General features: G+C 41.6%; 1 protein-coding gene across 18 annotated transcripts; it reads left to right on the top strand.

Annotated features, from left to right (window-relative positions):
- On the top strand, positions 1-23,127 carry LOC126994783 (complement decay-accelerating factor-like). Of its 18 annotated transcripts, none has more exons than XR_007749599.1 (11): positions 71-222; positions 3,404-3,586; positions 4,573-4,758; positions 5,825-5,987; positions 7,694-7,757; positions 9,497-9,630; positions 10,052-10,161; positions 16,678-16,822; positions 18,431-18,609; positions 21,563-21,740; positions 23,014-23,127. XR_007749599.1 is itself a non-coding variant. In XM_050854056.1 (7 exons), exons 1-6 carry the CDS (start codon positions 42-44, stop codon positions 10,157-10,159), a joined length of 885 nt encoding a protein of 294 aa, XP_050710013.1. In that variant the 5' UTR covers positions 31-41; the 3' UTR covers positions 10,160-10,161; positions 10,866-11,513. The 18 variants fall into 18 exon arrangements, 1 of the variants encoding a protein (XP_050710013.1); XR_007749601.1 differs by lacking the exon at positions 18,431-18,609 and adding an exon at positions 8,083-8,266; XR_007749600.1 differs by lacking the exon at positions 18,431-18,609 and adding an exon at positions 8,046-8,266.
- The last annotated feature ends 684 nt before the right edge of the window (positions 23,128-23,811 follow it).

Raw genomic sequence — 23,811 nt, 5'->3', positions numbered from 1 at the left:
AAGGAGATGAATCGTGTTCCCGTGAGTGACTTTTAACGTTGATGGTACAGAGGAAGGGTCAAGCTACCACCAGGGTCATTATCTACCTCTGGAAATGTCCCCCACAACGCCTACGAAAGCCTTGTCAAATATGTGACTCATTGACCTCAAGCATCAACCGCCCCCAAAATCATGTTACCGTTGATGAGGTTTCAGGCCCTGCTGCTGCTCTGCTTCTAAAAGGTGAAAAAAAAAGAGATTAATCGCTTTCCCGTGAGTGTTTTCTCACCTTCATAGTACAGAGTTACGTCATGTGACGGACGAGTGTGTGACGTGGCAGCAGCAGTGTTTAAATGTGTTACGTGATCCCAGAGAGTGTTACACGTTGTGACATTAGTAGTATTCTGTTACCTGGATACATGATAGGGCTGTTACTGGCTGTGTTACGTCACTGTGTTAAGGTGACGGGCTGTGACGTGGGCTCTCAGGTGTTATGCAGTGTTAACAGTGCCACCGACAGCTCCATGTTCAGCAGGTGTTACGTGATGCAAGACAGATTAGTTACCCAGTGTTACAGTGTCTTGTTAACCACCTACCTGGTGTGACCCCCCTCCTGTGATGTGGGCTCAGCCAGGGTGTTTAATATGCAGTGCCACAGACAGTGTTATGTTACCAGGCAGTGTTCACAGTGGCATAGATTCGTGTGGTGCCAGAATCAGTGTGATGCCAGCCATTCGTGCCGGGGACGGCAAATGTATAGAATAACACCCATGTGACCCTAGGACCCTGTACAGAGGAATATTCGCACTGCTGTGATGTAGTACTCTTGTTAATTAAAGTTAATCTCACGTCAAGGCTGATGAGACGAAGAGCCTTAGACTCCACTCTGTCCAGAAGAGCTGTGTGAGTGGAGCCCCCCCACACGTGAGAGGCATACTCCATGTGAGGGCGTATGAGTGGACAGGACAGTTTGTTATGGAAAGAAGATCATTGATGAATAACAGGAAGAGAGGGTGATAGGACAGAGCCCTGTGGAACACCACTGTTGATAGGTTTAGGGGAAGAACAGTGACCGTCTACCACCGCAGAGATAGAACGGCCGGAAAGGAAACTGGAGATAGAGGAACAGAGAGAGGGATAGAATCCGAAAGAGGGCAGCAGTTTAGAAAGCAAAGACTGGTGCCAGGCTGCCTGTGACTTGAACTCTTTAATAAGGAGGAGAGTATGAACACACCTCACAAAATTTTCCCCTCTCTTTTGGCCACATTCTCCATAGTTAGCACCATTGTTAGCACCAGGCTTTTTTATCATTATTAGTGGTATTTGTTCTCCCTTGGGCTGCTTCCTTTACAGTAAGACTTATTATGCCTAGGCCCACCTGTAGGGAGATGTAATTTGACCCAGTACAGTAAGACTTCTGCCTAGGCCCACTGTAGAGAGATGCAATTTGACCCTGTACAGAAGTGCTATGTGGCCCCACATACCAGAAGATAGCGTAGTAACATCTAAATTATTTTATGTATATATTTTTTTACGGCAGAGGAAGCAGGTCATGGGGCAAAGAAAGTACTATTGAGAAAAGAAAGCTTGCTGTTCACTGTGGCCAAAAGAGAGGTCAGCTTCAGGAGGAGAGGTGTCTCCATACCCTCCTCTTGAAAGAGTTCAAGTCATAGGCAGGAGGAAGTACAGACCAAGGAAGACTGTTCGGGAGTTTGCCATGAAGGGGATGAAGGAATGAGGATGCTGGTTAACTCTTGCATGAGGGATTGGGACTGTTGTTTCTTTACTGATATCTTTATTAATTGAAATGAAACGTGTTGACTCAAAAAGGTTTAGTGGTTCACCATTTTGGTACAGGTTTTGTATCAGTATTAATTATTTAACCCAGGATTATTTACCTTCAATACATCTAACTATCTGTCTACTACTACTACTACTACTACTACTACGGGCCTCCATCTATTAGAGTTGCGTTGTGAGCGGTATATTCTCTCATATCCTTTCACAAAGCAATTCATTGGCCCCACCCCGCCAATGACTGTGGCCGACAACCATCTTTATTTAATATAACAAACTTTACTAAGCATTTTATTTTTAAGCTAACAGAGCTTGTGGTTGATACGACTATCAACCGCCGTCGCCTCAAAGTCCAGGTCGGCAATGTGGGTGGTTTTGGGTGCAGGCGACCTGGTTCCTCTCAGGCAGACCAAGGCTGACCTCAGGAGGGAGAAGGACAGCCTGCATCTCATCCAGGCGACCACACTGCTTCTTGGCTGCTGTTTCTTATCCGCCAGTGTTTCGGCGAGTCTTGCGTAGAAGCTCTGCGCCCTTGGTCCCATCCCTCCTGCCGTCGTGAATACTACCGGGGTGAAGGAGCCCTGGTCCACATTCTGTATCCTTTCTTCATATGCTCTGTTCTTCTCTTGCTCGTTTCTTCTGTGGGCTGCATCAAGGGTCAGGTCTCTGTGGCAATGGGCCATGGGATCAAAGATCCTTATGTCAAAATATGCCCTTTGTCCACGAGTCCAAAACCCTCTGGCGCTAACATCCACTCGTGCTTCGTTGGAAACATTAGCGGTGCGTCTGGCGAGGTGTTCGCCTTGCAGAGGGAGCAGCATGGGTTCCACAGTCACGTCGTGGCAGACTTCTTTCAGCATCTGAGCTGTTATGTCTCTTACTTCGTCGTGTCTCATGCAGACGAGACCTCCTCGCTTGCATGTCATGGCATGATTTTGGTTGAAGGGTGAGCCACATGTTTGGGAGCCCATCCACTGGCCAGCCATACCTGAGGGCAAGGGCATCAGTAAATTCTTTTTTGTTTAAGTTGAAGCCTTTTTGCCCTGATAGGTAGTGTGGTTAGCCAGTTTGAAGCGCCCACTTCCTGTGCAATATCTGTCCTCCTCCTTGTGTCTTCTGGGAGTTCTCTCATTAGGTCACTCAGAGTGTCTCTCTGTTTTCCTTCTCTGTTTATGGAGATTTCATTCCTTAGTGACCTAATATATTGAGGTTGTCTTCTCCCTTTCATTTTGATTGGTAATATATCCGGTCAAGGAGGCTGTGATTCGGATTGAGTTCCCGAATTCAGACTCGGCCAGATTTTGTGGTTGGTGATGCCGAGCCCACCCATTTTGTCGGCAACTCCAGCAATCTTCTCTCCTGGTCACTGGGACATCTCCCATTTGCTATCGCCGGTATGAAGGTGTTTCTGACAGCATCTTCCAGAGGTTTTAGTAACGGAGCAACATCAGGAACTGTCCTCATGAGGCTACTACTACTACTACTACTATCCCTGGACACTTTAGACTATCCCCACGGTGTCTAGAAGGCCTGTTATCCGACTATGCGACACCCCACAAGGCCACTACTACTACTAATATTACTACTACTACTTATACTACTACTAATACTATTCTCTCCCCTACAGAAGTCCGGTGTCCCAACCTCACTACAACGCTGACTACTGCCTTAAGTGTGGTAGTGGAGGATAGAGGCCGAGTGGAGGCTACAGCGGACTATTCCTGCGAGAAGGGGAGGAGGATAGTCGGGAATAGTCAGCGGAAGTGTGGTAGTAATGGTATCTGGAGTGGCAGTCAACCGCGCTGTGAATGTAAGTAATAGTAGTTGTAGTAGTAGTAGTTACAGTAAGTAGGTGATTGTAGTAGCTCTTGTAGGGTGTTGAATAGTAGTAATAAGACTATCCTGAGACTAACTAGACTATTCCTAATACCCCTCAGATGTAGTAGTAGTAGTAGTAGTAGTAGAAATAGCATATGTTGGGTGTTGAATACTACTAACAGGACTATCCTAAGACTAACTAGACTATTCCTAACCCCCTCAGATGTAGTAGTACTAGTAGTAGTAGTAGTAGTAGTAGTAGTAGTAGTAGAAATTGCTTATGTTGGGTGTTGAATACTACTAACAGGACTATCCTAAGACTAACTAGACTATTCCTAACCCCCTCAGATGTAGTAGTAGTAGTAGTAGTAGTAGAAATAGCTTATGTTGGGTGTTGAATACTACTAACAGGACTATCCTAAGACTAACTAGACTATTCCTAACCCCCTCAGATGTAGTAGCAGTAGTAGTAGTAGTGGTAGTAGAAATAGCTTATGTTGGGTGTTGAATACTACTAACAGGACTATCCTAAGACTAACTAGACTATTCCTAACCCCCTCAGATGTAGTAGTAGTAGTAGTAGTAGTAGTAGTAGAAATAGCTTATGTTGGGTGTTGAATACTACTAACAGGACTATCCTAAGACTAACTAGACTATTCCTAACCCCCTCAGATGTAGTAGTAGTAGTAGTAGTAGTAGAAATAGCTTATGTTGGGTGTTGAATACTACTAACAGGACTATCCTAAGACTAACTAGACTATTCCTAGCCCCCTCAGATGTAGTAGTAGTAGTAGTAGAAATAGCTTATGTAGGGTGTTGAATACTAGTAACAAGACTATCCTAAGACTAACTAGACTATTTTTAACCCTCCCAGATGTAGCAGTAGTAGTAGTAGTAGTAGAAATAGCTTATGTTGGGTGTTGAATACTACTAACATGACTATCCGAAGACTAACCAGACTATTCCTAACCCTTCCAGATGTGACCTGCGACCTACCACAAGGCTTGGATAATGGTAGAATAGTCCGACTCAACCAGACCCTGGAATACGGTAGCCTGGTCGAATATCACTGTCTACCGGAACACAGGCTGGTCGGGGGGACCTTCCGGAGGTCATGTGGCGAGCTGGGCGAGTGGTTGGGTGGAGAACCGAAGTGTGTGTTGGGTAAGTAGTAATAGTAGTAGTAGTAGTAGTAGAAGTAGTAGTAAAAATAGCTTATGTTGGGTGTTGAATACTAGTAATAAGACGATCCTAAGACTAACTAGACTATTTTTAACCCTCCCAGATGTAATAGTAGTAGTTGTAGTAGTAGTAGTAGTAGTAGTAGTGGTAGTAGTAGAAGTAACTTATGTTGGGTGTTGAATACTAGTAATAAGACTATCCTAGGACTAACTAGACTATTTTTAACCCTCCCAGATGTAATAGTAGTAGTTGTAGTAGTAGTAGTAGTAGTAAAAATAGCTTATGTTGGGTGTTAAATACTAGTAATAAGACTATCCTAAGACTAACTAGATTATTTTTAACCCTCCCAGATGTAATAGTAGTAGTAGTAGTAGTAGTAGTAGTAGTAGTAAAAATAGCTTATGTTGGGTGTTGAATACTAGTAATAAGACTATCCTAGGACTAACTAGACTATTTTTAACCCTCCCAGATGTAATAGTAGTAGTTGTAGTAGTAGTAGTAGTAGTAGTAAAAATAGCTTATGTTGGGTGTTAAATACTAGTAATAAGACTATCCTAAGACTAACTAGATTATTTTTAACCCTCCCAGATGTAATAGTAGTAGTAGTAGTAGTAGTAGTAGAAATAGCTTATGTTGGGTGTTGAATACTAGTAATAAGACTATCCTAAGACTAACTAGACTATTTTTAACCCTCCCAGATGTAATAGTAGTAGTAGTAGTAGTAGTAGTAGTAGTAGTAGTAGTAGTAGTAGTAGTAGTAGTAAAAATAGTTTATGTTGGGTGTTGAATACTAGTAATAAGAGTATCCTAAGACTAACTAGACTATTTTTAACCCTCCCAGATGTAATAGTAGTAGTTGTAGTAGTAGTAGTAGTAGTTGAAATAGCTTATGTTGGGTGTTGAATACTAGTAATAAGACTATCCTAAGACTAACTAGACTATTTTTAACCCTCCCAGATGTAGTAGTAATAGTAGTAGTAGTAGTAGAGAGAGACAGATTACTACCATGAATACTACTATTACTATTAACTATTTTGTACTATTCCAGGTCCAGAGGATGCCTACAACACCATAGGCTCCGATAGTAGTAGTAGTAGTAGTGTGAGTACTACTTCTACTTCTACCGCTAGCAACACCGGGCTCTACATCGGACTATTCTTCGGGCTCATCCTGGCGATAGTCTTCATAGGAGTGCTAGTCTACTTCAGAATGTAAGTAGTAGTAGTAGTAGTAGTAGCAGTAGTAGTAGTTATGGTGGTGGTGGTAGTTAATTCTTAAGGTTGTCATATCACTTTACGTTTTCTGCTATAACTCAGCTTGTATGTGTGGTAGGTAAATCTAGCTTGCGTGGTAGTTAGAGTGGTAGTTGACCTTCCTTCTTATCAAAATTCGTGTTCCTAACCTGAGTGTGGTAGGAGTTATAGCAGGTCAAAGTTAGGGGAGTGAAAAATCCTGGATATTTTTTTCTGAATGGCATACTGTTTAACATTTTTGTATATAACTCAGCTTGTATGTATGTTAGGTGAATGTAACTTGAGTGGTAGTTAGTGTGGTAGTTGACCTTTATTCTTACCAAAATTCGTGTTGCTAACTTGAGTGTGGTAGGAGTTATAGCAGGTCAAAGTTAGGGGAGTGAAAAATTATGTTTATATTTTCTGACTGTCATAACACTTTACATTTTTGTATATAACTCAGCTTGTATGTGTGTTAGGTGAATGTAACTTGCGTGGTAGTTAGAGAGGTAGTTGACCTTCCTTCCTACCAAAGTTCGTGTTCCTAACTTGAGTGTGGTAGGAATTATAGCAGGTCAAATTTAGGGGAGTGAAAAATTATGTTTATATTTTTCTGAATGTCATAACACTTAACATTTTTGTATATAACTCAGCTTGTATGTGTGGTAGGTGGATGTAGCTTGCGTGGTAGTTAGTGTGGTAGTTGACCTTTATTCCTACTAAAATTCGTGTTCCTAACTCCAATGTGGCAGCAGTTATAGTGGTACGAAGTTAGGCATTTCAAAATTTTCCAATCCTCCCATTTTCATTCAACCAGCTGTAACATTTTTCCCTACCATTCAACCGGCGTGCATGGTAGATGGATGGGCCTTGGTGGGCTGGTAGACACACCCTTTGGCTATCCTATCATACTCACAGGTCTGTAATTACCTGGTTCATTTGTATCAGCCTTCTTATAGATGGGTGTAATGTTGGCCAGTCTTCATGTAACTCATTGGTCTGCAATATCTTCCTGAGTGTCCCTCCCCTCTTTTATCACCCGTGGGCCTGGAGTGCCAGGCAGTGTTAACAGTGCCACAGACAGTGTTATGTGATGCAAGACAGATTAGTTACCCAGTGTTAGGCTGTCCTGTTACCTGACCTGCCTACCCCTCTCCTGTGACATGGGGTCAGGTGTTATGTGATGCCAGGCAGTGTTCATAGTGGCATAGATTTGTGTGGTGCCAGAATCAGTGTGATGCCAGTCATTGGTGCCAGGGACGGTATATGTATAGAATAACACCCAGGTGGCCCTAGGACAAAGCTTTATTATTCTCCCTCACTCCCCTCAATGTTACCAGCTTACCGTAGGCATAACATTGTATCTTTCTGTTTCTGGCCCATAAATATTGCAAAAAAGAGCATCAGTAATTACCGACGTTAACAATAATTATAAATGCATATTGTTATCTTTATGGGGCGATAGTTTGGGGTCAGAAAAGACAATACGCCAAGTACTACTAAGGGCTGGTAACCCTAAACTACCACTTGAGCCAGCTAAACGTAATATATGGAGGAGAAAAGAGAATAAATGAACCCGTGGACATACCCACAACTCCTGTGAAAGCCTTGTCAAATATGTGTAGGCCTACTTGTGTGCCAACATATGTAAGAGCATGGGCCTAACTTTTCTTCTTCCTCCTCAGGTTTTGGGCGCCCAGCCGTACACGTGAACTAACAGTCTTGGCTTCAGGGCAGGTCGCTAAAATGGTATGTGTGTGTGTGTGTGTGTGTGTGTGTGTGTGTTACGAAGGTTTTCATCATTAATATAAAAGCTTGTTGTTGGGGTGAGAGGTGGAGTCAGAGGTCAGCGATGAATAGATACGTTTATTGGGGGAGTGAGAAAAGACTCCCGCCGTGAGGGGCGGCCGGGCTAACTGAGTCTTTCGCACTAATTAATTTTTTTCTTGGTAGATGGTGCCTTGCGCTAATTGCGGATCGCTCTAATTGATCTCGCGCTAACAGGCTTTCGCGCTAATTAATTTTTTTCTTTGGAAGATGGTGGCTCGCGCTAATTGCAGTTCACTGTAATTAGCCTGTGGTACCCCGCTGACAACTTTCGATGACTGAGAAACTGCACCATCAGCCGCTACACATTGAGTCCTGCCAGTGAGAAATGAGTGCAGCCACATCCCGAGTGTTCCCGTAATGGCCGTTTGTCTGGCCTTGTGTAACAAAATGCCATGGTCTACCATGCCGAAAGCTTTCGCAAAATCAAGGTAGACCACATCGACATCTGCATTATGTTCAAGCTTATCTACGATTGAGTCATAGTGGGCCAAAAGCTGTGAGAGGCACGAGCGCCCAGTACGAAAGCCATGTTGGTCCGGGTTCATTCTGTTATTGCTTTCTAGATATGCAGACATGTTTTTAACCATAATTCTCTCTAGAACTTTAATAATATGGGAGGTTAAGGCAACTGGTCGATAGTTTTTTGCCTCTGCTCTTGACCCTCCCTTGTATATTGGTGTAATGAATGCACTTTTTAGCTTTTCTGGTATTATGCCAGAATCTAGAGAGTTTCTATAAAAATTTAACAGAGGAACACTCAGCTCTTCAGCACATTTTTTAAGAAGTACTGCAGGGAATTGATCGGGGCCAGCTGCCGAATTAGTGGCCACCCCTTTAATTGCTTGCTGTGTGTCGTCGTTGTTTAAGCTTATGTCCGTCAGGTGTGATATTTGATCAGTTCCTTGGTTGAAAAAGTCCATAGGTAGGTTGGCAATTTTGTCTTCCATGGGTTTGCTGAAGACGCTTTTGTACTGAATCAGTAGTGCTTCAGCGACATCCTGGGCTTTGTTTATGGGTTGGCCGTGTACGTCAGTCAGTGGGCCAACACTCGCTCTCACTACGGATTTGTTAGCAGCATATTTGTAAAAGTATTTGGGGTTGGTTTTGATGCATGACGCGGCTTGTATTTCTTTCCGGTCATTCTCTGATTCAACTGATCTTTTAAGTTTTTCTTCTATAATGGCAATTTAGTTTTCGAGTTGGGTCAGCATTTTGGTGTAGTTGGTATTACTGAGTTTCTTCCTTAGTTTTGTTCTTTTTCTCATTAGTACTTTTCGGTCTCTTGGTATGTTACCATTGAAAGGAGAGGTCTTTTTAGACGGCCTCCTCAGTGGTACATTGATATTTTCAAGCATGTGTTAATGATTGTATCATATTGGGCCTCAGGGTCACAGTCCCTCATGAGTAGATCCCAGTTTAGCTCACCCAGGTCTTTCTTTATACTGTCCCAGCAGACTGACTCGCTTAGGAAGTTGAGTTGGTTAAAATTAAAATTAGGAGCCTGCTCCATTTCACTGGACAGTCTAAGATGTGTATTTGTAGGTAGGTTGGTAGTCACGGTGATGATGTTATGGTCAGAGAGATTAGTTTTATTCACCCTAATATAATATCATCATTATTTATCATAACGATGTCTAGTATGTTCTTACCTCTTGTAGGAGTGTCGATGATTTGATTGAGGCAGTATTCCTCGGCAAAGTGCATGACAGCTTTTGCCTGGGTCCTCATGTCTTCCGCTCCTCCATACACACACTCCAAATTCCAGTCTGTTAGCGGAAAGTTTAAGTCTGCAGTAAGTATAAGGGTGGGCATGGGCAGTGGTAGCGAGCCAATGATATCTTTTATCTTTGTTAGTTGCGTCATAAATTTCTCTGTTGGGCATGCTGGTGGTCTGTATATATACCCAGTCAATGTCTTGAATGCATAGTACCAGTGATTCTGTGTACATATTTCATTCCTGGAAAAGTACTTTTGTTCTAGCTGCAAAATGGCTAAGTGATGACCCCGCCTTTTGTCCGTTGAATTGGTCGGTCCGTCCTGTGTGGTACAAAGTGTGGTATTTTTATTTCTGCTTTCCTAATCTCCTCTGTTAAGTGTGTTTCTGTGAGAGAGATTATATAGGCATTTTCAGTTTGTGCCATTTCTGTGAGCAGACCATTAATTTCACATCAACCGGTTGATTTATTTATCTCTTATCTAATCACCCCCCCCAGAGGCAGTGCCAGTGTTTGGAGTGCCACTGTGCCTGGCCGTCCAGCGCTGCCCGGCACACGATGGCATCCAACTGCCCACCATTGTCAGGGAGTGCATTGACCAGATAGAGGTGAGTGTTATTATTGTTATTATTATTATTATTATTATTGTTATTATTGTTATTATTATTATTGTTATTATTATTACTGCATTATTACATTATCTGGGCCTGAGAACACACACACACACACACACACACACACAGCGCTCATGTGTGAAGATTATTAGAGAAGTGATTCCTGGCAGCAAGAACACATCAAAGACTACAATGAAGTGACAGCGTGTCATTTTGATACTGTTTTTGCTCAAGTGGGTAAATGTACATTTGAAAAATCTCAACAGAACTTAAGTGATGCAGACTTAATACTACAACCATTACACACAAATTTAAGACATGGCATTAATTCACATAGTAGTAATTCACATGTTTGGGCCTGAACCCACAAGCTGGGAAACAATAACTTTAGCTATCAGACACATGAATAATAGTGGCTCTTACGGATCAGACGGTATCCCTTTTAAATTTTTAAAAGACGCCCTTCAATGCACACATTACTTGCATCATAAACACCTCAATTGTAAGTGGAGTTTTCCCCACACCGTGGAAGCACTCCATTGTAATACCCATTTTTAAGTCTGGCAATGAAAACGAACCTATAGCGTCCCATCCCACCCATTCTTTCTAAAGTAACTGAAAAAAGAGTTGCATCTCAGCTTACTAAGTGAATGAGAAGGATAGTCTCCAAAATACGCATTTCCCCCTCGATTTGCAAGGTTTGCAGTGAGAACTGACGGACGATGGCCGGAGCCAGAGCCGAGGCTGACTCTAGACGGGAGATGGCAGAGTGAACATGACCCCGAACTGTGGCGTTGAGGACTTCCTGATGGAGGTTAAGCTGACGTCTCTCTTCCGCCAATAGAGTGTAGAGATGGGAGATTTTCCCGTGTATGACGTCTATCTGGGCCTGACTGGCCGTACCAGAAAGAAGGTGCAAGCGAGCCAATGAAATCAACGGCTCCTCGCCGCTGGGGAGTCCGAAACGGGCTCTCATCCCTACCACTCCTAGCCGACAGGAAGTTGTTGAGATCCTTGAACAATTTTGCAAATTCAGTGTGGAAGGAGTCTAGAGTCCGCCTCAGCAGCCCAACAGTAGGGACTGATTGATTCATATGGTCAATTGAGCATTGTGTGTGTGTGTATTTACCTAATTGTATTTACCTAGTTGTGACATACGGGAGAAGATCTACGCTCATGCTGTCCGGTCTCCATATCCTCTCTTATCCAACTTTTCCTTAATATCCTGAATGTTTCTTGCACAAACCACCTCCTCCTCCAGTCCGTTCCACAGCTTCTGTTTGGGAAGCTAAACTTTTTCACATCTCACCTACACGTGGTCGCCCTAAACTTCTTTCCATGTCCTCTCGTTTCTCTCTCGCTCCACACACACACACAGGTCCTCTCTGTCCACCCCTGCCACCCCTGTACACCGCTATCAGGTCTCCTCTCTCTCTTCTCCTCTATCTATCTGTGTGTGTGTGTGTGTGTGTGAGAGAGAGAGAGAGAGAGAGATGGGGGGATTTGACACCTCATTGACAAGAAGAGAGAGAGAGAGAGAGATCTCTCTCTCTCACTCTCTCTCTCTCTCTCTCTCTCTCTCTCTCTCTCTCTCTCTCTCTCTCTCTCTCTCTCTCTCTCTCTCTCACACACACACACACACACACACACACATGGATGGGAGGGATTGACATAGAGGGGAGAGGGAGGTGGGCATGAACAAGCTGTAACTTATATTTTCTCTCTCTCTCTCTCTCTCTCACACACACACACACACACACACACACACACACACACACAGACACATGGATGGGAGGGATTGACATAGAGGGGAGAGGGAGGTGGGCATGAACAAGCTGTAACTTATATATATTTCTCTCTCTCTCTCTCTCTCTCTCTCTCTCTCTCTCTCTCTCTCTCTCTCTCTCTCTCTCTCTCTCTCTCTCACACACACACACACACACACACACACACACACACACACACACACACACACACACACATGGATGGGAGGGATTGACATAGAGGGGAGAGGGAGGTGGGCATGAACAAGCTGTAACTTATATATATTTCTCTCTCTCTCTCTCTCTCTCTCTCTCTCTCTCTCTCTCTCTCTCTCTCTCTCTCTCTCTCTCTCTCTCTCTCTCTCTCTCTCTCTCTCACACACACACACACACACACACACACACACACACACACATGGATGGGAGGGATTGACATAGAGGGGAGAGGGAGGTGGGCATGAACAAGCTGTAACTTATATATATTTTTCTCTTTCTCTCTCTCTCTCTCTCTCTCTCTCTCTCTCTCTCTCTCTCTCTCTCTCTCTCTCTCTCTCTCTCTCTCTCTCTCTCTCTCTCTCTCTCTCTCTCTCTCTCTAATGCCCAGAGTATTATGGCTAACAAGGATGAGATAGACTTTCTGATCAAAGAGAGAAACACTGATGTATTATGCGTAAGTGGAACGTGGTTATCACCTGAAACTCCTAACGAATATATGGATATTCCTAACTATAACATTTTTAGGTGTGACAAGGGTAGGGGTGGAGGTGTTTGTATCTATATAAGAGATATTTACAAGGCTACTCCTGTACACTTTGACGCAGTAAGACCACAGGGTGTGGAAGGCGTGTGGGTGGCAGTTCAAAGCTGTGAGTTTCCTACAGTCATTATCGGGTGCCTTTACTGACACCCCAAGTCACTTTCTTGTACATATGACTATATATCTGATGTTTTAAAATGTGTCATTTTAAAAGGTAAGGATTTTTATATTTTAGGGGATTTTAATGATGATTTTTTATTAAACAGCAGTAAGCTGAAACAAATTATTGCAAATGCAAAACTAACTCAAGTAATTACCAAACCCACGAGGACTACTTCCAGCTCTGCCACACTGTTAGACTTAATTGTAACCAACAAACCTCATTCTGTAATAGTTTCTAACACACTTCCGTGCCATGTGGCTGACCATGAACTGATCACTGTAACTATTAACTTACGAAAGGCCAAGCGACTGTAAAACTTTTCGTGAACTAAGAAGATATTTTTGTGTAACTTACTTTATCAGGAGAGTGCTAATTTAAACAAGATGTTTGCCACTGACAATACCGAAACACAGGTTAACATATTCACTGAATGTTTCAAGAAATGTCTTAATGTGTGTGCACCTTTAGTGACTAGGGAAGTAAAGAGGCTCCATGGGTCACTCATGACTTACGAGCTAAGATGCTGGAGAGGAACACCACACACACACTCCTTAAGAATGACAGATATAACACAGCTCTCCAAGTGAAATATAAGGAACTAAAGAAACAAGTAAAGCAATTGATCAACAAATCCAAGTCGGAATATTACAATAAAAAACTGGAGGATGACAGAGGGAATAGTAGTGCTATATGGAACATGTTGAAACAACTCGTACCAACTAACAAAAACACAACCTGTCCACTACTCTTAGAAGACGAAAAAACAATCACTGATGAAATTAATAGATTTAATAGATATTTTGCAAATGTTGGGAAAGAAACTTTTGATAAATCACGTCAAAACTTATTAAATCATGACAATGAATCACAACTCAATGCATGTGACACCATAAACCCAACATGTGATAAGTTCAGACCTCAACCAACTGATTCCCAGACTATTATACAAGTACTGAAACAACTGAAAAACTCTTCCGCACATGGCTCAGATGGCATTCAAACGCGCTTCTTAAAAGAATCTTTGCCAGTTATAATAACGTACTTAACATGCATTATAAATACCTCAATAACAACTGGAACATTCCCGTCACCATGGAAACACTCAGTAGTCGTCCCTATTTTTAAAGGTGGAGATACAAGCAATCCAAAAGACTATAGACCAATATCACTTCTGCCCATTGTCTCTAAAATCCTGGAGAAAGTTGTAACGGGTCAGCTAATCCAACATCTTGAAGGAAACCATCTCCTTAATAACACACAACACGGCCTTAGAGCTGCACTGTCTACTGAAAGCGCTCTACTAACACTATCAAATAAACTTTATAAGAACATTGATAATGGTAACATATCCTTAGTTACTTTGTGCGATTTGTCAAAAGCATTTTACAGTGTCAATCATCAAATATTACCGAACAAGCTAAAGGAACTGAGAATAGATACATTCAATGACTACCTTCGTGATAGAACTCAGTCTGTCCGTATCGACAAACATATTTCAGATAAATTAGGCGTCTCCTATGGAGCTCCTCAGGGATCAGTGCTCGGCCTATCTTATTTTTAATGTACGTAAAGGACCTCTCACAATACGTCTCCGATTGCCTCGTCATCCAGTACGCGGATGACACACAGTTCATACACACGGGAAACATAGACAGAATTCAAGACCTAATTAGCAGAGGAGAGGAAACTTTATTAAAATCGAAAAGATATTTCCAATTAAATGGCTTAATGTTAAACACAAAGAAAACCCAGTGCATGTTTATTGGAAGTCGGGGAATGACGTCCCAGATCCCACAAAACATCCACCTACAGGTTGATGATAGTAACATCACCCAGCACCTCCCTCAAGAACCTGGCTGTATATTGTGACGCTCACTTGACTTTTGATACGCACATAAACAAAATAAGTAGTAAGATTTTTAGTACCATTATGTACATAAATCGTATAAAAAAGAACTTTATCAAAAAGACAAGAATTACAGCTGTACAGTCACTTGTATTAAGCATAATTAATTATGGAATAAAAATATGGCCCACCACTAATAAAACACACATGCAACAAATTCAAAGATTGCAAAACTATGCTGCAAAAGTTGCACCGGGTGGCGGCGCCAAACATGACCATGTGACGCCATTCTCAAAGGAACTCGGTTGGCTGAAGGTAAACAAAAAATACGAGTTCGAACGGGGCGTAATGACCTATAACATCATAAAGGGAACTAGGCGTAATGACCTATAACATCATAAAGGGAACTAGGCGTAATGACCTATAACATCATAAAGGGAACTAGGCGTAATGACCCATAACATCATAAAGGGAACTAGGCGTAATGACCCATAACATCATAAAGGGAACTAGGCGTAATGACCCATAACATCATAAAGGGAACTAGGCGTAATGACCCATAACATCATAAAGGGAACTAGGCGTAATGACCCATAACATCATAAAGGGAACTAGGCGTAATGACCTATAACATCATAAAGGGAACTAGGCGTAATGACCCATAACATCATAAAGGGAACTAGGCGTAATGACCCATAACATCATAAAGGGAACTAGGCGTAATGACCCATAACATCATAAAGGGAACTAGGCGTAATGACCCATAACATCATAAAGGGAACTAGGCGTAATGACCCATAACATCATAAAGGGAACTAGGCGTAATGACCCATAACATCATAAAGGGAACTAGGCGTAATGACCCATAACATCATAAAGGGAACTAGGCGTAATGACCTATAACATCATAAAGGGAACTAGGCGTAATGACCTATAACATCATAAAGGGAACTAGGCGTAATGACCTATAACATCATAAAGGGAAACGTACCGAGCTATTTGTTTTATTTGCCATATGTGAGTGACTGGAGCACTGTTCCTACCAGACACGTCCCCAAAGCACGCACCAGTACAGGGCAAGATCCATGCTTGTGGCTGCACCAACACTCTGGAACAGCCTCCCTCTCTCGATAAGGAATGCACAATCTTTACCATCTTTTAAGAAGCAATTGCACCAATATCTTTTTAGTGACCAGTTCAATATGTAGTCTTTTATTAATGTATTTTAATATATTCTATTTCTCTTTTAATTTTAATATTTTTATTGCACATCTATTTTAAAATTAGACTCCTTGCCGTAGATAGAGGCAGGACAGGATGTAGCTACTATGTACTTATATACTCATGTGCTTTATTGTACAAATGTCAAGAATAACCATAATGGAAAATATGGAATAAACTTCTCAATTCTGAATCTTCTGAATCTCTCTCTCTCTCTCTCTCTCTCTCTCTCTCTCTCTCTCTCTCTCTCTCTCTCTCTCTCTCTCTCTCTCTCTCTCTCTCTCTCTCTCTCTTATAATATACTGATCTTTTTTTTCTCCTGTATTAATTCGCTGTCTTGAGGAGGAGGAGGAGGAAGAAGAAGAGGAGGAGGAGGGGGAGGAGGAGGAGGAGGAGGAGGAAGAAGAAGAGGAAGAGGAGGAGGGAAAAGAAGAAGAGGAGGAGGAGGAGGAGGATGAAGTAGAGAACCGAATGTGTATTTTAAATCTATTCCAGAGAGAGAGAGAGAGAGAGAGAGAGAGAGAGAGAGAGAGAGAGATTAGTTGCAGGTTCTTTTTTCCCCTTCAGTAAGATGTGTGTGTGTGTGTGTGTGTGTTTCAGAGAGAGAGATTCACCACTCATTCATATACTCATCTTTTTTCCTCTCTCTCTCTCTCTCTCTCTCTCTCTCTCTCTCTCTCTCTCTCTCTCTCTCTCTCTTCTTTCCTTCCCTCACTTCCTATTATTATCATCATCATCATCATTATTCTCACCCTTGCAGGTCTCCACTGTGAGGGCATCTACAGGCTGAGTGGCGTCAAGAGCAAAGTACATCAACTGCGTCGCCTCTACAACACTGGGGAGGGTGTGAGGCTGTGTGACCAGGAGCCGCACGTCATCGCATCCCTCCTCAAGCAGTACCTCAGGTGGGGGGGTGCTAGCCAGTGCAATATAAATGAGTGATTTTGTTTCTTCTATTTTTCTGTCTATCTTTTGCTGTTTCTGTGTGTGTGTGTGTGTGTGTGTGTGTGTGTGTGTAAGGTTAGATTAGGCTGGGCAAGGTTAGATTAGGTTAGGTAAGGGTAGATTAGGTTTGGTAAGGCTATGCAAGGTTATATTAGGTTAGGTAAGGTTGGATTAGGTTTGGTAAGGTTAGATTAGGTTATGCAAGGTTAGATTAGGTTAGGTAAGGTTAGATTAGGTTAGGTAAGGTTAGATTAGGTTAGGTAAGGTTATATTAGGTTAGGTAAGGTTAGATTAGGTTTGGTAAGGTTAGATTAGGTTAGGTAGGGTTAGATTAGGTTTGGTAAGGTTATATTAGGTTTGGTAAGGTTAGATAAGGTTTGGTAAGGTTAGATTAGGTTAGGTAAGGTTAGGTTAGGTAAGATAAGGTTAGATTAGGTTAGGTAAGGTTAGATTAGGTTTGGTAAGGTTAGATTAGGTTAGGTAAGGTTAGGTTAGGTAAGATAAGGTTAGATTAGGTTAGGTAAGGTTAGATAAGGTTTGGTAAGGTTAGATTAGGTTAGGTTAGGTAAGATAAGGTTAGATTAGGTTAGGTAAGGTTAGATAAGGTTTGGTAAGGTTAGATTAGGTTAGGTAAGGTTAGATTAGGCTAGATAAGGTTAGATTAGGTTAGGTAAGGTTAGATTAGGTTTGGTGAGGTTAGATTAGGTTAGGTAGGGTTAGATTAGGTTTGGTAAGGTTAGATTAGGTTAGGTAAGGTTAGATTAGGTTTGGTAAGGTTAGATTAGGTTAGGTAGGGTTAGATTAGGTTTGGTAAGGTTAGATTAGGTTTGGTAAGGTTAGATTAGGTTAGGTAGGGTTAGATTAGGTTAGGTAAGGTTAGATTAGGTTTGGTGAGGTTAGATTAGGTTAGGTAGGGTTAGATTAGGTTAGGTAAGGTTAGATTAGGTTTGGTGAGGTTAGATTAGGTTAGGTAAGGTTAGATTAGGTTAGGTAGGGTTAGATTAGGTTTGGTAAGGTTAGATTAAGTTTGGTAATCCAAATAACCGTTCTGCAGGGAGTTGCCGGAGCCAGTGATGCCGTCGGACATTATAATAATAATAATAATAATAATAATAATAATAATAATAATAATAATAATAATAATAATAATAATAATAATAATAATAATAATAATAACAATAATAATAACAATAATAATAATAATAATAATAATAATAATAATAATAATAATAATAATAATAATAATAATAATAATAATAATAATAATAATAATAATAATAACAATAATAATAATAATAATAATAATAATAATAATAATAATAATAATAATAATAATAATAATAATAATAATAATAATAATAATAATAATAATAATAATAATAATAATAACAATAATAATAATAATAATAATAATAATAATAATAATAATAATAATAATAATAATAATAATAATAATAATAATAATAATAATAATAATAATAATAATAATAATAATAATAATAATAATAATAATAATAATAATAATAATAATAATAATAATAATAATAATCCAAATGACCGTTCTGCAGGGAGTTGCCGGAGCCAGTGATGCCGTCGGACATGATGCCACACTTTGAGGACGTAGCGATCATTCCTAACCCCGGGGAGCGCCGAGGAGGCCATGCGCCAGCTGATCAACCGCCTGCCAACCGCCAACCGCCTGCTGCTCCAATACATATTCAAGCATATGGGACACATCATTGCAAGGGTAACTAGGGATTTTCTTTATGGTACTTATTTATTTGCTTTTATATTTATTTATTTTTGTTTTTTTCTCTTTGTGTGTTTGTGTGTGTGTGTCTCTCTCTCTCTCTCTCTCTCTCTCTCTCTCTCTCTCTCTCTCTCTCATAATATACTGATGATCTTTTTTATTCTTCTGTATTAATTCGCTGTCTTGAGGAGGAGGAGGAGGAAGAAGAAGAGGAGGAGGAGGAAGAAGAGGAGGAGGAGGAGGAGGAAGAAGAGGATAAGGAGGAAGTAGAGAACCGAATGTGTATTATAAATCTATTCCAGACAGAGATAGAGATTAGTTCCAGGCTCTTTTTTCCCCTTCAGTAAGATATGTGTGTGTGTATGTGTGTGTGTGTGTGTGTGTGTTTCAGAGAGAGAGAGAGAGAGAGAGATATTCACCACTCATTCATATACTCATCTTTTTTCTTTCTCTCTCTCTCTCTCTCTCTCTCTCTCTCTCTCTCTCTCTCTCTCTCTCTCTCTCTCTCTCTCTCTCTCTCTCTCTCTCTCTCTCATAATATACTGATGATCTTTTTTATTCTTCTGTATTAATTTGCTGTCTTGAGGAGGAGGAGGAGGAAGAAGAAGAGGAGAAGGAGGAGGAGGAGGAGGAGGAGGAAGAGAACCGAATGTGTATTTTAAATCTATTCCAGAGAGAGAGAGAGAGAGAAAGAGATTAGTTGCAGGCTCTTTTTTCCTCTTCAGTAAGATGTGTGTGTGTGTGTTTCAGAGAGAGAGAGAGAGAGAGAGAGAGAGAGAGAGATTCACCACTCATTCATATACTCATCTTTTTTTTTTCTCTCTCTCTCTCTCTCTCTCTCTCTCTCTCTCTCTCTCTCTCTCTCTCTCTCTCTCTCTCATAATATACTGATGATCTTTTTTATTCTTCTGTATTAATTCGCTGTCTTGAGGAGGAGGAGGAGGAAGAAGAAGAGGAGGAGGAGGAGGAGGAGGAGGAGGAAGAGAACCGAATGTGTATTTTAAATCTATTCCAGAGAGAGAGAGAGAAAGAGATTAGTTGCAGGCTCTTTTTTCCTCTTCAGTAAGATGTGTGTGTGTGTGTGTGTGTGTTTCAGAGAGAGAGAGAGAGAGATTCACCACTCATTCATATACTCATCTTTTTTCTTTTTCTCTCTCTCTCTCTCTCTCTCTCTCTCTCTCTCTCTCTCTCTCTCTCTCTCTCTCTCTCTCTCTCTCTCTCTCTCATAATATACTGTTGATCTTTTTTTTCTCCTGTATTAATTTGCTGTCTTGAGGAGGAGGAGGAGGAGGAGGAGGTTCATAGGATAGCAAATCATCATTTAGATCACCAAGCATATAAAAACATTTGTTTTTCAGGCACATATTTCTCAGGGTCTCGTGTATATAGTCAAAGGTTTCCTGAGGAGCTTTGGGGTGTCGGTAGATGCAGCCAATTATTACTGAGGGTAGTTTTCTGCACTGTACACTGATCCAGAGGTCCTCAATACCATTAGGCCTAGCAAGGTCACACGTTATCACTTTGCTGGTGAGATTGTCTGGAACATATACACAGCTCCTCCCCCGTGGCCCCTGTCACAACGGAACATATGATATCCAGGGATATGGACGTGGCTGTCAGGGGTGTGCGGGAGAAGCCACGTTTCACTGACACAAAGAATATCAACGCTTCTTTCTCTGACTAATAGTTTCACCTCATCTGTGTTAGCTAGTAGTGAGCGGGCATTTATGTGAACCATTGTTAAGCAGTCCTTAATTAGTAGTGACTCGGCGGCCGTTTCTTCCTCGCCATGTTCCTATGCACTGTAGACATTACACAGTCTGTTCTTATGGCCGTATCTGTGGCAGGAAGTACATCGGATTTTGTGGTCGTATCTGCACATGGATTGTCTGTGATTTAACTCATTGTAGCAGCCTTTACGCATATAAATGAGTGATTTTTTTTCTATTTTTCTGTCTATCTTTTGCCGTTTCTGTGTGTGTGTGTGTGTGTGTGTGTGTGTGTGTGTGTGTGTGTGTAAGTTTAGATTAGGTTAGATTAGGTTTGGTAAGGTTAGATTAGGTTAGGTAGGGTTAGATTAGGTTTGGTAAGGTTATATTAGGTTTGGTAAGGTTTGGTAAGGTTAGATTAGGTTAGGTAAGGTTAGATTAGGTTTGGTAAGGTTAGATTAGGTTAGGTAGGGTTAGATTAGGTTAGGTAAGGTTAGATTAGGTTAGGTAAGGTTAGATTAGGTTAGGTAAGGTTAGATTAGGTTTGGTAAGGTTAGATTAGGTTAGATTAGGTTTGGTAAGGTTAGATTAGGTTAGATTAGGTTAGATTAGGTTAGATTAGGTTAGGTAAGGTTAGATTAGGTTTGGTAAGGTTAGATTAGGTTAGGTAGGGTTAGATTAGGTTTGGTAAGGTTAGATTAGGTTAGGTAAGGTTAGATTAGGTTAGGTAAGGTTAGATTAGGTTTGGTAAGGTTAGATTAGGTTTGGTAAGGTTAGATTAGGTTAGGTAGGGTTAGATTAGGTTTGGTAAGGTTATATTAGGTTTGGTAAGGTTAGATAAGGTTTGGTAAGGTTAGATTAGGTTAGGTAAGGTTAGATAAGGTTTGGTAAGGTTAGATTAGGTTAGGTAAGGTTAGATTAGGTTTGGTAATCCAAATAACTGTTCTGGTAATTAGATTAGGTTTGGAGCCAGTGATGCCGTCAGACATAATAATAATAACAATAATAATAATAATGATAATAATAATCCAAATAACTGTTCTGCAGGGAGTTGCCGGAGCCAGTGATGCCGTCAGACATAATAATAATAATAACAATAATAATAATAATGATAATAATAATCCAAATAACCGTTCTGCAGGGAGTTGCCGGAGCCAGTGATGCCGTCGGACATTATAATAATAATAATAATAATAATAATAATAATAATAATAATAATAATACAAATGACCGTTCTGCAGGGAGTTGCCGGAGCCAGTGATGCCGTCGGACATGATGCCACACTTTGAGGACGTAGCGATCATTCCTAACCCCGGGGAGCGCGCCGAGGCCATGCGCCAGCTGATCAACCGCCTGCCAACCGCCAACCGCCTGCTGCTCCAATACATGTTCAAGCATATGGGACACATCATTGCAAGGGTAACTAGGGATTTTCTTTATGGTACTTATTTATTTGCTTTTATATTTATTTATTTTTGTTTTTTTCTCTTTGTGTGTTTGTGTGTGTGTGTCTCTCTCTCTCTCTCTCTCTCTCTCTCTCTCTCTCTCTCTCTCTCTCTCTCTCTCTCTCCTCCGTTTTCCTTCAATTGTCCTCTTTTTTTTTTTTTTTTTCCTTCATATTCCTTGTGTGTGTGTTTCTCTCTCTCTCTCTCTCTCTCTCTCTCTCTCTCTCTCTCTCTCTCTCTCTCTCTCTCTCTTCTCCATTTTCCTTCAATTGTCCTCTTTTTTTCCTTCATATTCCTTGTGTGTGTGTCTCTCTCTCTCTCTCTCTCTCTCTCTCTCTCTCTCTCTCTCTCTCTCTCTCTCTCTCTCTCTCTCTCTCTCTTCTTTCCTCCGTTTTCCTTCAGTTTTCCTCTTTTTTTCCTTCATATTCCTTGTGTGTGTGTTTCTCTCTCTCTCTCTCTCTCTCTCTCTCTCTCTCTCTCTCTCTCTCTCTCTCTCTCTCTCTCTCTCTCTTCTTTTCTCCATTTTCCTTCAATTTTCCTCTTTTTCCTTCATATTCCTTGTGTGTGTTTCTCTCTTTCTCTTCTTTTCTCCATTTTCCTTCAATTTTCCTCTTTTTTTCCTTCATATTCCTTATGTGTGTGTTTCTCTCTCTCTCTCTCTCTCTCTCTCTCTCTCTCTCTCTCTCTCTCTCTCTCTCTCCTTTACTCCGTTTTCCTTCAATTTTCCTTTTTTTCCTTCATATTCCTTGTGTCTCTCTCTCTCTCTCTCTCTCTCTCTCTCTCTCTCTCTCTCTCTCTCTCTCTCTCTCTCTCTCTCTCTCTCTCTTTCCTTTCCTCTTCTTTCCTCCATTTTCCTTCAATTTTCATCTTTCCCTCCATTTTCCTTCAATTTTCCTCTTTTTTCCTTCATATTCCTTGGGCACTGGAGTAGGGAGTGTTCTGGGGTGCCAGGCTGTGTGGGGCACCATGGGCAGTGTGTGCAGGTGTCATGAAGTGTTCTGGGGTGGCAGGCAGTGTGGGGCACCATGGGCAGGAAGTGTTCTGGGGTGTGGTGGTAGTTTGACAAGGCTTTGGTAGAGGTGGTTGTGTTAGTAATTCTATGGTGGGTACTAGTGTTTTGAGCCTGGTGACAACAAGGCTTTGGTAGAGGTGGTTGTGTTAGTGAGTGTGTGTGTTGAGTGTGTCTTCAGCGCACACTGCCTCTGTTGCTGACGAGTAAGGTGGCACTCTCTGCATTGTGATTTCAGGTGCCTGAGGACGCCTTCCCATGGACAGCAGCAGGCGACATCCTCCTGAGGGGCTGCTGTGTGGCGTCCATCCTTCTTTGTATAAAGACAAATACACTTACCTCAACACAACAACTTTTTTTATATTCATATGTTTTCTGGGAGGGAGAAGGGGGAGAGAGGCAGGATGGTGTGTGCCTGTGAGGTGAGTGTTGTATGAAATGACCACCCTCAAACTTCCCCTTCAGGCTCGCTTGCGACATAAGTTTTAGCGAGTGTGTGTTTCCACGCTCTCCGTTGGGTGTGTGAGTGGACTGTCCCATGGCTTCAGACTTGCCAGAGTAATAATTTTTTTTACTACAGCAAAGGAGACGGCTCAAGGTAAAGTTGGGGGCATACACTATAACTGCGCATGGCCTCAGTGCTCATCTCCGTGACATTGAGCCTGTGGTGGGAGGGAGCTCATTACCCCGGCTAGTGTGACATCCGGGTTACGACAGTTTACCTTCCCCAGGTTTCCCCAGGTACCCATTTATCAACCAGCACACGGAGTAGTGGCCAGCAGGTACAGTGACCACTGGACCACGGAGGCATATGAGACGGCCTTCAGTCAACCCTGGCTTATGGGGACAAAGGAGTCATTAACCCCAGCAAGAGTCACACACAACGACACCCACTATAAATACAATTCGCTTGTGCCACTGACGGCCTGGGGTTGTCCATGGGGCCCCTCATGAGAGCCTGCCAGCGCTATAGCCAGCAAGGAAAAAAATATTAGAAGCAGTTGCAGCATTGGCCAAGCAAGAGTCACATGGCAGT

This window comes from Eriocheir sinensis, unplaced genomic scaffold, assembly GCF_024679095.1.
Source record: "Eriocheir sinensis breed Jianghai 21 unplaced genomic scaffold, ASM2467909v1 Scaffold874, whole genome shotgun sequence".
NCBI lineage: Eukaryota > Metazoa > Arthropoda > Malacostraca > Decapoda > Varunidae > Eriocheir > Eriocheir sinensis.
Note: the sequence above shows the minus strand (reverse complement) of the source record. Positions and strands in the feature narration are given on the sequence as shown.

What these genes read in the sequence shown, in the direction of transcription:
- LOC126994783 (XM_050854056.1), top strand. Translation starts at nt 42, where the DNA reads ATGGTACAGAGGAAGGGTCAAGCTACCACCAGGGTCATTATCTACCTC. An exon ending in AGAACCGAAGTGTGTGTTGG is followed by an intron (nt 4,759 to 5,824) that starts GTAAGTAGTAAT and finishes GTACTATTCCAG; the next exon opens with GTCCAGAGGATGCCTACAAC. An exon ending in CAGGGCAGGTCGCTAAAATG is followed by an intron (nt 7,758 to 10,051) that starts GTATGTGTGTGT and finishes CACCCCCCCCAG; the next exon opens with AGGCAGTGCCAGTGTTTGGA.